This window comes from Echinops telfairi, unplaced genomic scaffold (assembly GCF_000313985.2).
Source record: "Echinops telfairi isolate 266 unplaced genomic scaffold, ASM31398v2 ScPeMD7_12;HRSCAF=54, whole genome shotgun sequence".
NCBI classification, from domain to species: domain Eukaryota; kingdom Metazoa; phylum Chordata; class Mammalia; order Afrosoricida; family Tenrecidae; genus Echinops; species Echinops telfairi.
In genome coordinates this window covers 591,198-601,480 of record NW_022103909.1, presented here as the reverse complement: position 1 = coordinate 601,480, position 10,283 = coordinate 591,198, and the positions used below count along the sequence as shown (strand labels likewise).

General features: G+C 50.9%; 1 protein-coding gene across 1 annotated transcript in view; it reads right to left on the bottom strand.

The window, feature by feature from the left end:
• Positions 1 to 1,872: 1,872 nt before the first annotated feature.
• Positions 1,873 to 10,283, bottom strand: part of LOC115868546 (keratin, type II cytoskeletal 3-like) — a 14,178-nt gene continuing 5,767 nt past the window's right edge. The window contains exons 9-10 of the mRNA XM_030884744.1: positions 10,052 to 10,151; positions 1,873 to 1,948 (exon numbers count right to left, since the gene is read on the bottom strand). Of these exons, the coding sequence (XP_030740604.1) occupies positions 1,873 to 1,948; positions 10,052 to 10,151 (176 nt within the window). The remainder of the gene's footprint in view (positions 1,949 to 10,051; positions 10,152 to 10,283) is intronic.

Genomic DNA, 10,283 nt, shown 5'->3' with positions numbered 1-10,283 from the left:
CAAAGACTTGAAGGACTGCTAGTGTCTCACAACTCTCTCTCACAGGAGTGAGTTGCACTGAGCCATTTGTAGTGCTTTATAATTAAACTGTTCATTTCTTGTATTATATATTTATCTGTATATGATTTAACAGTTCATTTTTTGTTCTATATCTAATTATCTTTATAAATAAATATATTAAATTATCAGCAATTTGGTTTCATCTCTCCGGAGAACCCTGTCTAACACAGCCCTCTAGACTCAAAAACCAGGTGACTTGCACCATCAACCATAACAAAATAAAATCACTAAATGTCCAGCCTCAGAAAAAAATGGCTTATGACCAAATACTAAAGGCATGAAGCAGACTGCAAAATGACATCTGAGCTACGAGCTCAGAAGAATTGGGAATACCGAAAAAGGACAAGGAACGAATTGAGAATGCAGAAAAGGTAGGCTTAAAAAGTAGCATAGAAAGTGAAATTACTGATTAGAGATTCAAAGTCACTGCCACCGAGCCGATGCAGACTCGTCGCGACCCTATAGGACAGGGTAGACCTGCCCCTGTGAGTTTACAAGACTGTAAGTCTTTATGGGACGAGGAAGCCCTGTTTTTCTCCAGCAGAGCAGCTGGTGGTTTCGAACTGCCAACCTTGCAGTTAACAGCCCAATGCATCACTGACCCTCTTGTTAGAGATTACAAGAGGGTTTTGTTTTGTTTTGTTGTCTAGTATTTTAGCTTTCCTTTGTCTTTGTGTTTTTGAAAGATTTTGTTTTTTCAAAAGTTAAGGATGAACCCTCCAGTCTGGAATTGAAGTGAACCCTCCTCTGTGGCCCAATTTCCAGCCAAACAATGAACAGGTCTATCTGGGGAACAACAGCGCCGGGGGGGTACGAACTCCTTCAGCTCAACCATTTGAGATCCAAAGGGCAGCATGTATCCATGGCCAAAGTTCCAAAGGAAGACGTTGGAAGGAAGTGGGATGAATAATGTTACATTTAGGGCAGTGGTTCTCAACCTTTCTCATGCCCCAACCCTTTCATACAGTCCCTCGTGTGGTGGTGACCCCCCAACCATAACATTACTTTCGTTGCTACTTCATAACTTTCATTTTTCTACCATTGTGAATCGGGCGACCCCTGTGAAAGGGTTGTTCGACTCCCCAAAGGGGTTGCGACCCACAGGTTGAGAACTGCTGATTCAGGGAATTAACAACCAATGACACGAAACAAAATGTGCGTGGATTATTGAATGGAAAACTGATTTTTTCTGTAACCTTCACCAGATTAACAATAAAAAGTTTCATTGTTGTTGCTTTAGAAATAAACTCCAAAACGGGAAAGAAATCTAGACGAGTCCGGAGTGACGCACATCCTTTGGACCTGGAGTCTCTGTGATGAGATCCTCCTAGACCCAGAGGAGAATTATTGCCAAGAAAACACGGGACCCACAGCTGTTAAAAGAAGACCAAAACTTTACTCCTAGAAGCAGTATGCTTAATTCAGACTTAGATCCTTCTGACGAATGGTCAGGGAGAGGGTAGCAAGAGAGCGGAAGACCTTCAACCAGCTGGATGGACACAGTGGCTGCAACAATGGGCTCAGACGTAACAATTGTGAGGATGGTGCCGGACCAGGCGGTGTGTCCATCCGTTGTACTTAGAGTTGCTTGAATGGGAACTGACAAGAACAACAATCCTCCTGAATTGTGAGCAAATAAACTCCTGCTTATTTAAAAAAAAAGTTGCGGCTGAAATCACAGCTGCCAATAGTTCACTGAGCAGAGAGCTGCTGGGGGTGGGAAAGAATGAGAATGGGTGTGGGACAGGGCAGAGGTGAGGAGCAGGCCTGCTAGGTAGGATGGGAGGCTCTGAGGTCTGTCTGAAGGCAGCTTCAAGTCTCCACGCCTTCTTTCATGAACCTGTGCTTTCTCTGTGCCCTAACTGTGTAGTGGACAATCTCCAGGAAACTGTGGGCAGAAGAGAATGAGCCTGGAAGCCGTGGTCAGAAGAGCTGGCTTCAGTTTCCAGCCCTGCTCCTTACCAGCCTCGTGATGGCACATGGTGGATAAGTCACCTATTTCCTGAGCCTCGGAGACTCAAAGGAATCGAGGTGTTCATGTTTTAAGAATTCCATATGATGATGCATGTGGGGAAAGGGGAAAAAGACAAACATGCAGAAAACGATCTATCATATATTCAACAAGGGTAACTCGAACTCCTCACAGGTGCTGGGGGAGCCCTTGGGTGGGGTACTGAGTAAATGCTAGACTGAAAAGCTGGTGGGTCCAGCCCACCCAGAAGTCTCTCAGAAGTTAGGCCTGTCCATCTGCTTCCAAAAGCTCTACCCGAGCCCAGGCGTGGACCGAGTCCATTCTGACTCTGAGCAACCCTTACAGCCTTGCCTTGCTCTCTCCAGGCCGCTGGTGAGTTTGAATTGCGGCCCTTGCCGTGAGCGGCCCAGCTCATTCCCCCGGGTACCGTGGGAGCATTATAGGGCTGTTCCACGCTGCTCACATGGGGTCGCCAGGAGTCAGGATTCACTAGGAATGGCAATGACACAGGTGTTGGTAGAGGGCTCCATTTTCCTAGGGACTTTCCATGCAAAAATTGGTCTGCACAGCCCCAGGCCAGATCTGGACGCCCTCAGGGAGTTCTTGGGAAGCCAGGGAAGCCAGGACTCCGGCTATCGTCGAGAGAGACCAGGAGAGTCAGGAGAGGCCAGGAACTGACAGGAATCGGAGCTGGTGGATGGGTGAGTTCTTGTGAGGAAGCCGCCCACAGGCAAGGAGAAGCAACCAGCCGGGAGAAGAGGTCTGGCAGAGTTAAAGAGGGTGCTACCGAGAAGGCCAGGAAAGGAAGGGCTTGGTGGTTCCGTAGTAGAACTCTCGCCTTCCGTGCAAGAGACCCGACTCAATTCCACAGATGGCAGAAGGGCGTCTTAGAGAAAATGACTGGGTCAAGAATACGCAGGCGAAGATGGCAGCCAGGTGTTCTCAGAGCCAGGGAGGTGGGTGCCCGAGGAGCGAGGAGCCCCTGCCTCCTTTCCCCTGCCTGCCCCACCAGCAGCTGGTGCTCCCCTGAGGGGACAGTGAGAAGTCAGGTGTGGGCTCCAGCTTGCCGGGCCGGTCTCCCAGATACTGAAACCCAGAAGCGCCAGGAGGGTGAGGCTGGGACAGCTATCAGCCACTGATCACGGTCTCGGGCAGCAGCCGGAGGTAGAGTTGGAGAGAAGCTGCCCCCGCCCGCCTCACCCTGCATGACCCAGCGTCCGTCCGGAGGTGGATCTGACAGGACAGCAGAGAGATGGGGGCCGGGTGTGGGGACAGAGGCAGGGCCCCTTGGCAGAGAGAGAGACTCTCACTCATCAGCCCCCATGTGAGAAAGAGGAGCGAGCTGGTGTAGGCATGTAGGTGCCTCCCCGCCCCGGCCCAGCATCCCCAAACTGGGCGTATTAGCACCTTGAAGTGGGCAGCATAGGGGACACTGCTGCCAAGGCCCAGAGAGAGCCCACCCACTACCATGGAGTCCATTCTGACCCAGAGCAACCCGGAGGACAGAGGAGAACCGCTCCCTTGGATTTCTCAGACTGTCACTGTTCACGGGGGCTGAAATCCCCTTCTTTCTTCCCAGGAGCGGCTAGTCTGTTCAGAGGGCTGGCCTCCCAGTTACCAGCACCGGTGTAACATCACACACAACCAGGCAAACCTGCAAAAACCTCCCTGCTCTCGACGCCGGCTCATCGCATGCTCGGCCCTATAGGACAGAGGAGAACTGCCCCTGTGCCTTTCCGAGATGGAAACTCTGTGGGAATAGAAAGCCCCACCCTTCTCCCCGAATTGCTGGCTTCGCAGTTAACAGCCAAAGGTATAGCCACTCCACCACTGGGGCTCCTTTCAGAGAAAGCCGCCCCTGCAAATAAAGAGAAGTTCCTAGTCTCCTAGTCACGGGAGCCCCAGTGGCATAGTGGTTACACGTTGGGCTGCAATCGGCAAGGCCCAAAGTTCAAAACCACCAGCCGCTTTGTGGGAGACTCCCATCAACCTGTGCAGTCTTGGAAACTCACAGGAGCAGCTCTACCTGCCCCCACAGGGTCGCGATGAGTTGGCATCCTCTGGTCTGGCTGGACAGCAGCGGATGATGAGTCTCCTAGTCAAGGAGCTCTTGCAGGGCACTTGGTTGCTAGCCACTGGGTTGGCAGTTCGAACCAACCAAGCAGCTCACTGCCCAACAATCTGCATCTGTAAAGACTGCAGCCTAGACCACGCTCTGGCAGGTCTGCTCCAACACACAGGCTCGCTGTGAATCAAGCTCAAGGGAGCAGCCCCTAACCACCCCATCACACCCTTCAGCTCACTACTCCTCCCACACCGGAGGCTGCAACCGGACATACAACCGAGACCGTCAACCCAGGCTGACGCCAACAGAGGCAAAGGAAGCAAACAGCTTGATCAAGGGCACAGAGGAAATTGATGGAGGGGCTAGAGCTGACGCTCCCAATCCCTGGGAGTCTGGGGAACTTAGCCTATGTACAAGATGTTCGTAGGTACCCTGCATGCGCCCACGGCTTCTACAGACTGCTGGAGGATCTCCACCTCCAGCTCCTTCCTGGGCCCCTAAATCAGCTGGGACCTCACTCTAATAACCTGTTGAGCCACATCATGTAAATATCTGATATGCAGGCATACGCCCTCCTTGTCAAGCCGAATGGGAGCTCCAAAGGTCACAGAGCTGCCCTGCAAATTCCCATGGCCAGTCCCCGGGCATGTTAAGTAAGGCTCTTCCATCCAAGTCAGGGGAGCAGCTGGGCAGGAGACTCCGGACAGACTCAAGGCCACAGGGCTAGTTCGTGGCTATGCAGAGGTTGGAAGTCTGAGTCCATAGGAGAACAAGAGAGAGACGGGTGGGAGAGGCTGTGTCTGACCTCATCCACCCAGAGTGCTAGACATACGTAAGAATAAGCCATTGACAATACCCATTTACAGAATGGGTAGATTCCTGAAATGTTAGCCATCATTCGTGTAAAACCCTGCTTGAAACTCTTAGAATGTGCCAGGAGTTAGACAAATTACACTTTTCAGCCTCACCCCCTCATTTTACAGAGGAGATGGGGTAAGGTTGCTGTGCCCTGCCCAGGATCTCACAGTTTGTTAAGTGGTGGGTCCCAGAGGGCACCCAAGCAGGTTGACTCAAAGAACTTCTCTGGCTTCATGAGCATTAAAATTTAGTCAGCAGCATCCCCTTATGGAAGGGTCTGAGGAGGAGATGAGCCAGTCAGGGTGCAGTGTAGCAATGATGAAACATACAACTTTCTTCTACTTCCTAAATGCTTCCTCCCCACCCACTATCATGATCCCAATTCTACTTTACAAATCTGGCTAGGCCAGATGATGTACACTGGTACAGATAGGAACTGGAAACACAGGGACTCAAGGACGGATGATCCCTTCAGGAGCAGTGGTGAGAGTGGCGATACCGGGAGGGTGGAGAGAGGGCAGGGTGTAAGGGGGAACCGATTACAAGGATCTAAATATAACCTCCTCCCTGGGGGTGGACAACAGAAAAGTGGGTGGAGGGAAATGTTGAACAGTGTAAGTATGACAAAATAATAATAATTTATAAATTATCAAGGGTTCATGAGGGAAGGGAAGCAAGAAGAGAGGGGGGAAAATGAGGAGCTGATGCCAAGGGCTTAAGTGGAGAGCAAATGTTTTGAGAATGATGAGGGCAACGAACGTACAAATGTGCTTGACACAATTGATGGATGTATGGATTGTGATAAGAGTTGTATGAGCCCGCAGTAAAATGTTTAAAAAAAAAAAAAGTTTTAGTCGGCAGAGTTTGGATCTTGGCTCCACTCCTTACCTGGTCCTGGACAAATTCATTCACCTGCCGGTGCCTCTGTTCACTCATCTGTAAAACAGAGTCTTTGGCCTTATTGGCCTCACAGGACTATGAAGGGTGAATGAATCTGCTTATAAAAAGCCAAACAAATCACAATCCATGTTGTGCTCGTTAGATGGCCGTGAAGCAACCGCCTGCTAAGCAACAGCGTTCTCCGTCCAGCTTCCATTACAACTAAAGCCACTGCCTGGGGAAGACATGGTCCGCTGGCGTGCTGTGGATCCACGGAGGATGCAGAAAGGTTTTCTTTGCAGATCTATCAATGTCTTGATAGCTCTGAAGACGTCAGACACATTCCATCCATAGTCCACCATTCACCTAGGAGGGGTGGGTGCCAGACAGTGAGTTTCCTTGTGAGGGACGAGGCCAGAGGTCCTCTGAGGGCAGCCTGCAGCCAGCCAATCCTCAGGCTTCTCCTGACCTGGATTAGACAAACTCCGGAAGCATTTCCCCCTCCAGCCAGATCATTGGCTGTCCAAGTTGCAATTGTAGGTTTGTTTCTGCCTATCTCCAGCTGTGTTTATTTTGCTAAGGGTTTCTCTTAACCCCAATTGGTGTGTCCTCTCTTCCCCTGCTGATCTGACACCCTTATCAGTTCTTTAGGCAAATGAGGATGCTTTGTCAGAAAAGGTATTCATGCATGTACACATCTCTGCCCACCTCCTATTTTGCATCTCCAAACTGGGGTGTGGTGGGTTCCATGCTGGGCTGCTAAGGGCAAGGTCTGCAGTTCAAGGCACTCGGAGGGGAAAAGATGAAGCAAGAGCCATGGTGGCCTAGTGACTATGCAGCGGCCTTTGATCTGCAAGGTCAGAGGGGGACTTCAGCTCCTGTAAAGAGTTACAGTCTGAGAAACCCCCAGGGGCAGTTCTACCCTGTCCTGGTCCCTATGCGGAGTAAGATTCTGCTCTGCTCTGTCCTATTGGGGATCATCGTGATGATCCAGAATGATCGGGTGCCTGTGAGGTAACATCTGGGGGAAAGGAAACGGGGCCTCGCCTTCTGCACACCACTCGGCGTGCATCTACTGAGCGCCCACTCGGAAGCTAGCTATCCACCTTCCACATTGGCATTCCCGCATGACCCACCCCCACCATCGTCTTCAGCTACCCTATGTTGAGGGGCTTCCAAGATGCAAAAGAGGCGCAGACAGTGAGTACAGTCAACGAATCAAAAGGCTGGAGGCTAACCTTTCTCAGCCTTCCTAATGCCTCTACCCCTTGTTTTCCGTTTCTTATATGGCGGTAACCCCCCCATCAACCATAAAATAATTTTCGTTGCTACTTCATAACTATCATTTTGCTACTGTTATGAGTCGTCATGTAAATATCTGATAGGCAGGATGTATGTTCATTGTTACAAATGGAACATCATTGAAGCATAGCGATGAATCACAAAAACAATACGTGATTATATACATTGTGAAATATTTATTTCTAATAGCAAATAAATGACGTTTTGTCTTGAAGCATGCTGTAGCATGTGTAACAGTCTTAATGTGACAACAATAGACTACAGTACTTCATTTTGCAACAGTATGTGTAAAAAGGCAGCTTGGGGGTAGAACCGCCCCTGTGGGTTCCGAAGGCTGAAACTCTTGACTGGAGCAGAAGGCTGCTCTCCCTGCGTTGGAGTGGCTGGGGTTTCCAGCAGCCCAAAGCTTAGCCACAGGTGGCCTCAGGCAGTGGGATTAGCCAACATAATGTCTCTGCCCCAGGAAAGGAGTCAGGACCATTTAAAAGCCATTTGTGCTTCATTACGAGGATCCGTCAAGAAGCATAGCGTTGTATATGCATTGCTCTGTTTTGTTTTTAGTGTGTTTTAAAGCACTCAGTGTCTCTGCACCCAACGGATGGCTGTAGACAAGTTCTCTCAGTCAATCCCTCATCTGAGTCTCGTTGGGGTGCTTACGAAGAATAAAGTCCCATCCAAACGGCCGCCTCCAAGAGGATCTTCTGGGCCAGTTAAATGCAAAGTCAGCCGCCAGGTCAGCTGGGAAGATTGGGTTGCTGTTGCTGTTGGAGTCAGGTCCTACCCATAGCAAACACGCAGCATAGAAGACTTCCCAGCCCTGCGCCAGCCTCACAACGGTTCCTAAGCCCAGGGTTGCAGCCACTGTGTCAGTCCATCTCCTTGAAAGCCTTGCTCTTGTTCCTCTGCCCCTCCACTGTACCAAGCATGAGGTCCTTCTCCAGGGACTGGTCTCCCCCGACAGCATGACCAAAGTAGGTAAGACAAAGCCTGATCATCCTGGCCTCTAAGGAGCACTTTGGCCGTACTTCTTCCAAGACAGATCAGTTTGTCCTTTTTGCAGTCCATGGTACTTTCAATATGCTTCTCCCGCACCGCAGTGCAAGTGCATGGATTCTCCTTCTATCTTCTTTATGTAATGTCCAACTTTCACATGCACATGAGGCCAATGAAAATACCCTGGCTTGGGTCAGGCACGCCTTAGTCCTCAAAGTCACATCCTTGCTTTTCAATACTCTACAGAAGGTTGTGGTCGCTGGATCTTGGGATCTCAAAGAGGTCATCTTGGTAGATTCTCACAAGATGATCACAGGTGGAGCCTGTCATGGAGAAGATGGAAGAAAAGGGAAAACTGTATTAGTGAGAAAAAGGCCAAAAATGTTGCACCGCAGGCCCCGCCCCCACCCCACCCCCAAAATCAGGAAAACAGTGCACCTGCCTGTTCATTCTTCAAGGGTAGCAAGGGCTGACCTATGGGGGTGTCTTTGGGAAACCTCACCCTCTCAGTTCCACCTACAGCCCTGATCTTGTTCCTTAAGAAGTTCCTTTTTGCACCCTCATGGAAAAGGAACACTCTTTGGATCCCTCGGGGATGCCAAAACTGCCTCTAGATGTGGTATAAATCAAAGAGAAGAGGATTCTCCAGGGCAGGTTAGGGAGATGGAACCGCTGTCTTCAGAAAGGTAGAGGAGACTCAGATGGAGGATACGTCACGATGTCAGGAAGCATTAGCTTCATCCAAGTGTTTCATGAAAGTTTCTATGGTTTTGCAGCAATGCTTTGCTGCCTTGCCCTGCGGTGTTTTCAGGAATGTCTGGCTTCGGAAGAGTGTGGATCCTTTTGGTCGAGTTGCCTCTTCTCTGCTTTGCCCTGGGCACGCTCAGATTATCCGTGCCTCCTCGAGTCACGCTAGGAGGGGCCAAATGAAGCGTTCCCAAAGGGCTGGAGGACAGACAGCCTCATGGTGGCAGTGACAATGTGCACGCTCAGAAGCCCTCCTGGAATCTCTCCCCAACCCCAGAACCTGTTTGCTAAGCAAATACCTCTGTCCCTACCTTGATTCAGTGTGTGTGGGGGGCGGGGGGCAGTGGGGAGGGGGGAATGGAGAGGCTGGATACTGCCAGGGTTGGGGGGAGTTATTTAAAATTATTTGTGAAGCTCAAGAACATTACTTGTAGCTCCTCGAACTCCTATTTCAAGGTCCTGCTCTCACCATGCTATGACCCTCAGGAAGAGTGCTTTTCTGCTACCCCAACATTTGGATGTTCACCCTGGCTTATGAGATGCGTGGCTACCAGCAATCCAGGGGGTTGTGATCAGGCGTGGACGGCTGGATGACCTCAGATCCATTGGGAATGGATGAAACGGCTGGATGACCTCAGACCCATTGGGAATGGATGAAAAGCCGGAACATCTTAATCCACACATTTTTCTAATGTGGTGGAATCTGTGTGCACTTGAACGCTACTGCCAGGAGCCCATTCTGACCCCTAGCCACCCTGTAGAAGAGAGTGGAACTGCCCGGTAGGTTTCTCTAAGGCTGGACATCTTTCTGCAAGCCGGCTTACCACATGGGATTCCACCTCTGGCTGTGGGTTAGCAGCCAGGTGCTTTAACCACTGGGGCACCAGGGGTCCACTATGAATCTAAAATCTGATTGTGAACATTGCTCTCTCATCCATCATGTCCAGTCCCCCTGCCAGTCTGGGAGAGCTCCGGAGAGGCCTCCTCCAGCTCCCACCCACCCGCTCTTCTCCCTCAGGGTTCAGGGTGTGCTTGGGGGGACCCACCTCCTGCCTGGGAGAGCTGGGGAAGCCCAGAATGAAAGGCCGAGCCGGATGTCTGAAACATATGCCGTTTATTGAAGATACAGGAGAGAGAGAGAAGGCCTTTCTTGGAGCGGAGGACACAGAACTCACGGGAGGCCAAGCGCCAGGGTGAAGTGGGGCAGGGCAGCCCCTGGCGACCAGGGTGGAAAGAAGATTTTCCCATAAGGAAGTGGGATGAGGCTGGGGCCACCTGTGGGGCAGGAGCAATGACAGGACCCACCTCTGGCCCTGCCCCATGGCCTGGCCTTGAGGTGTGGATGTTGGTCACAGCACCGTCCCTTCTCGACAATGCCACCCTGAGAAATGGGGGGTGGAGGGGGGT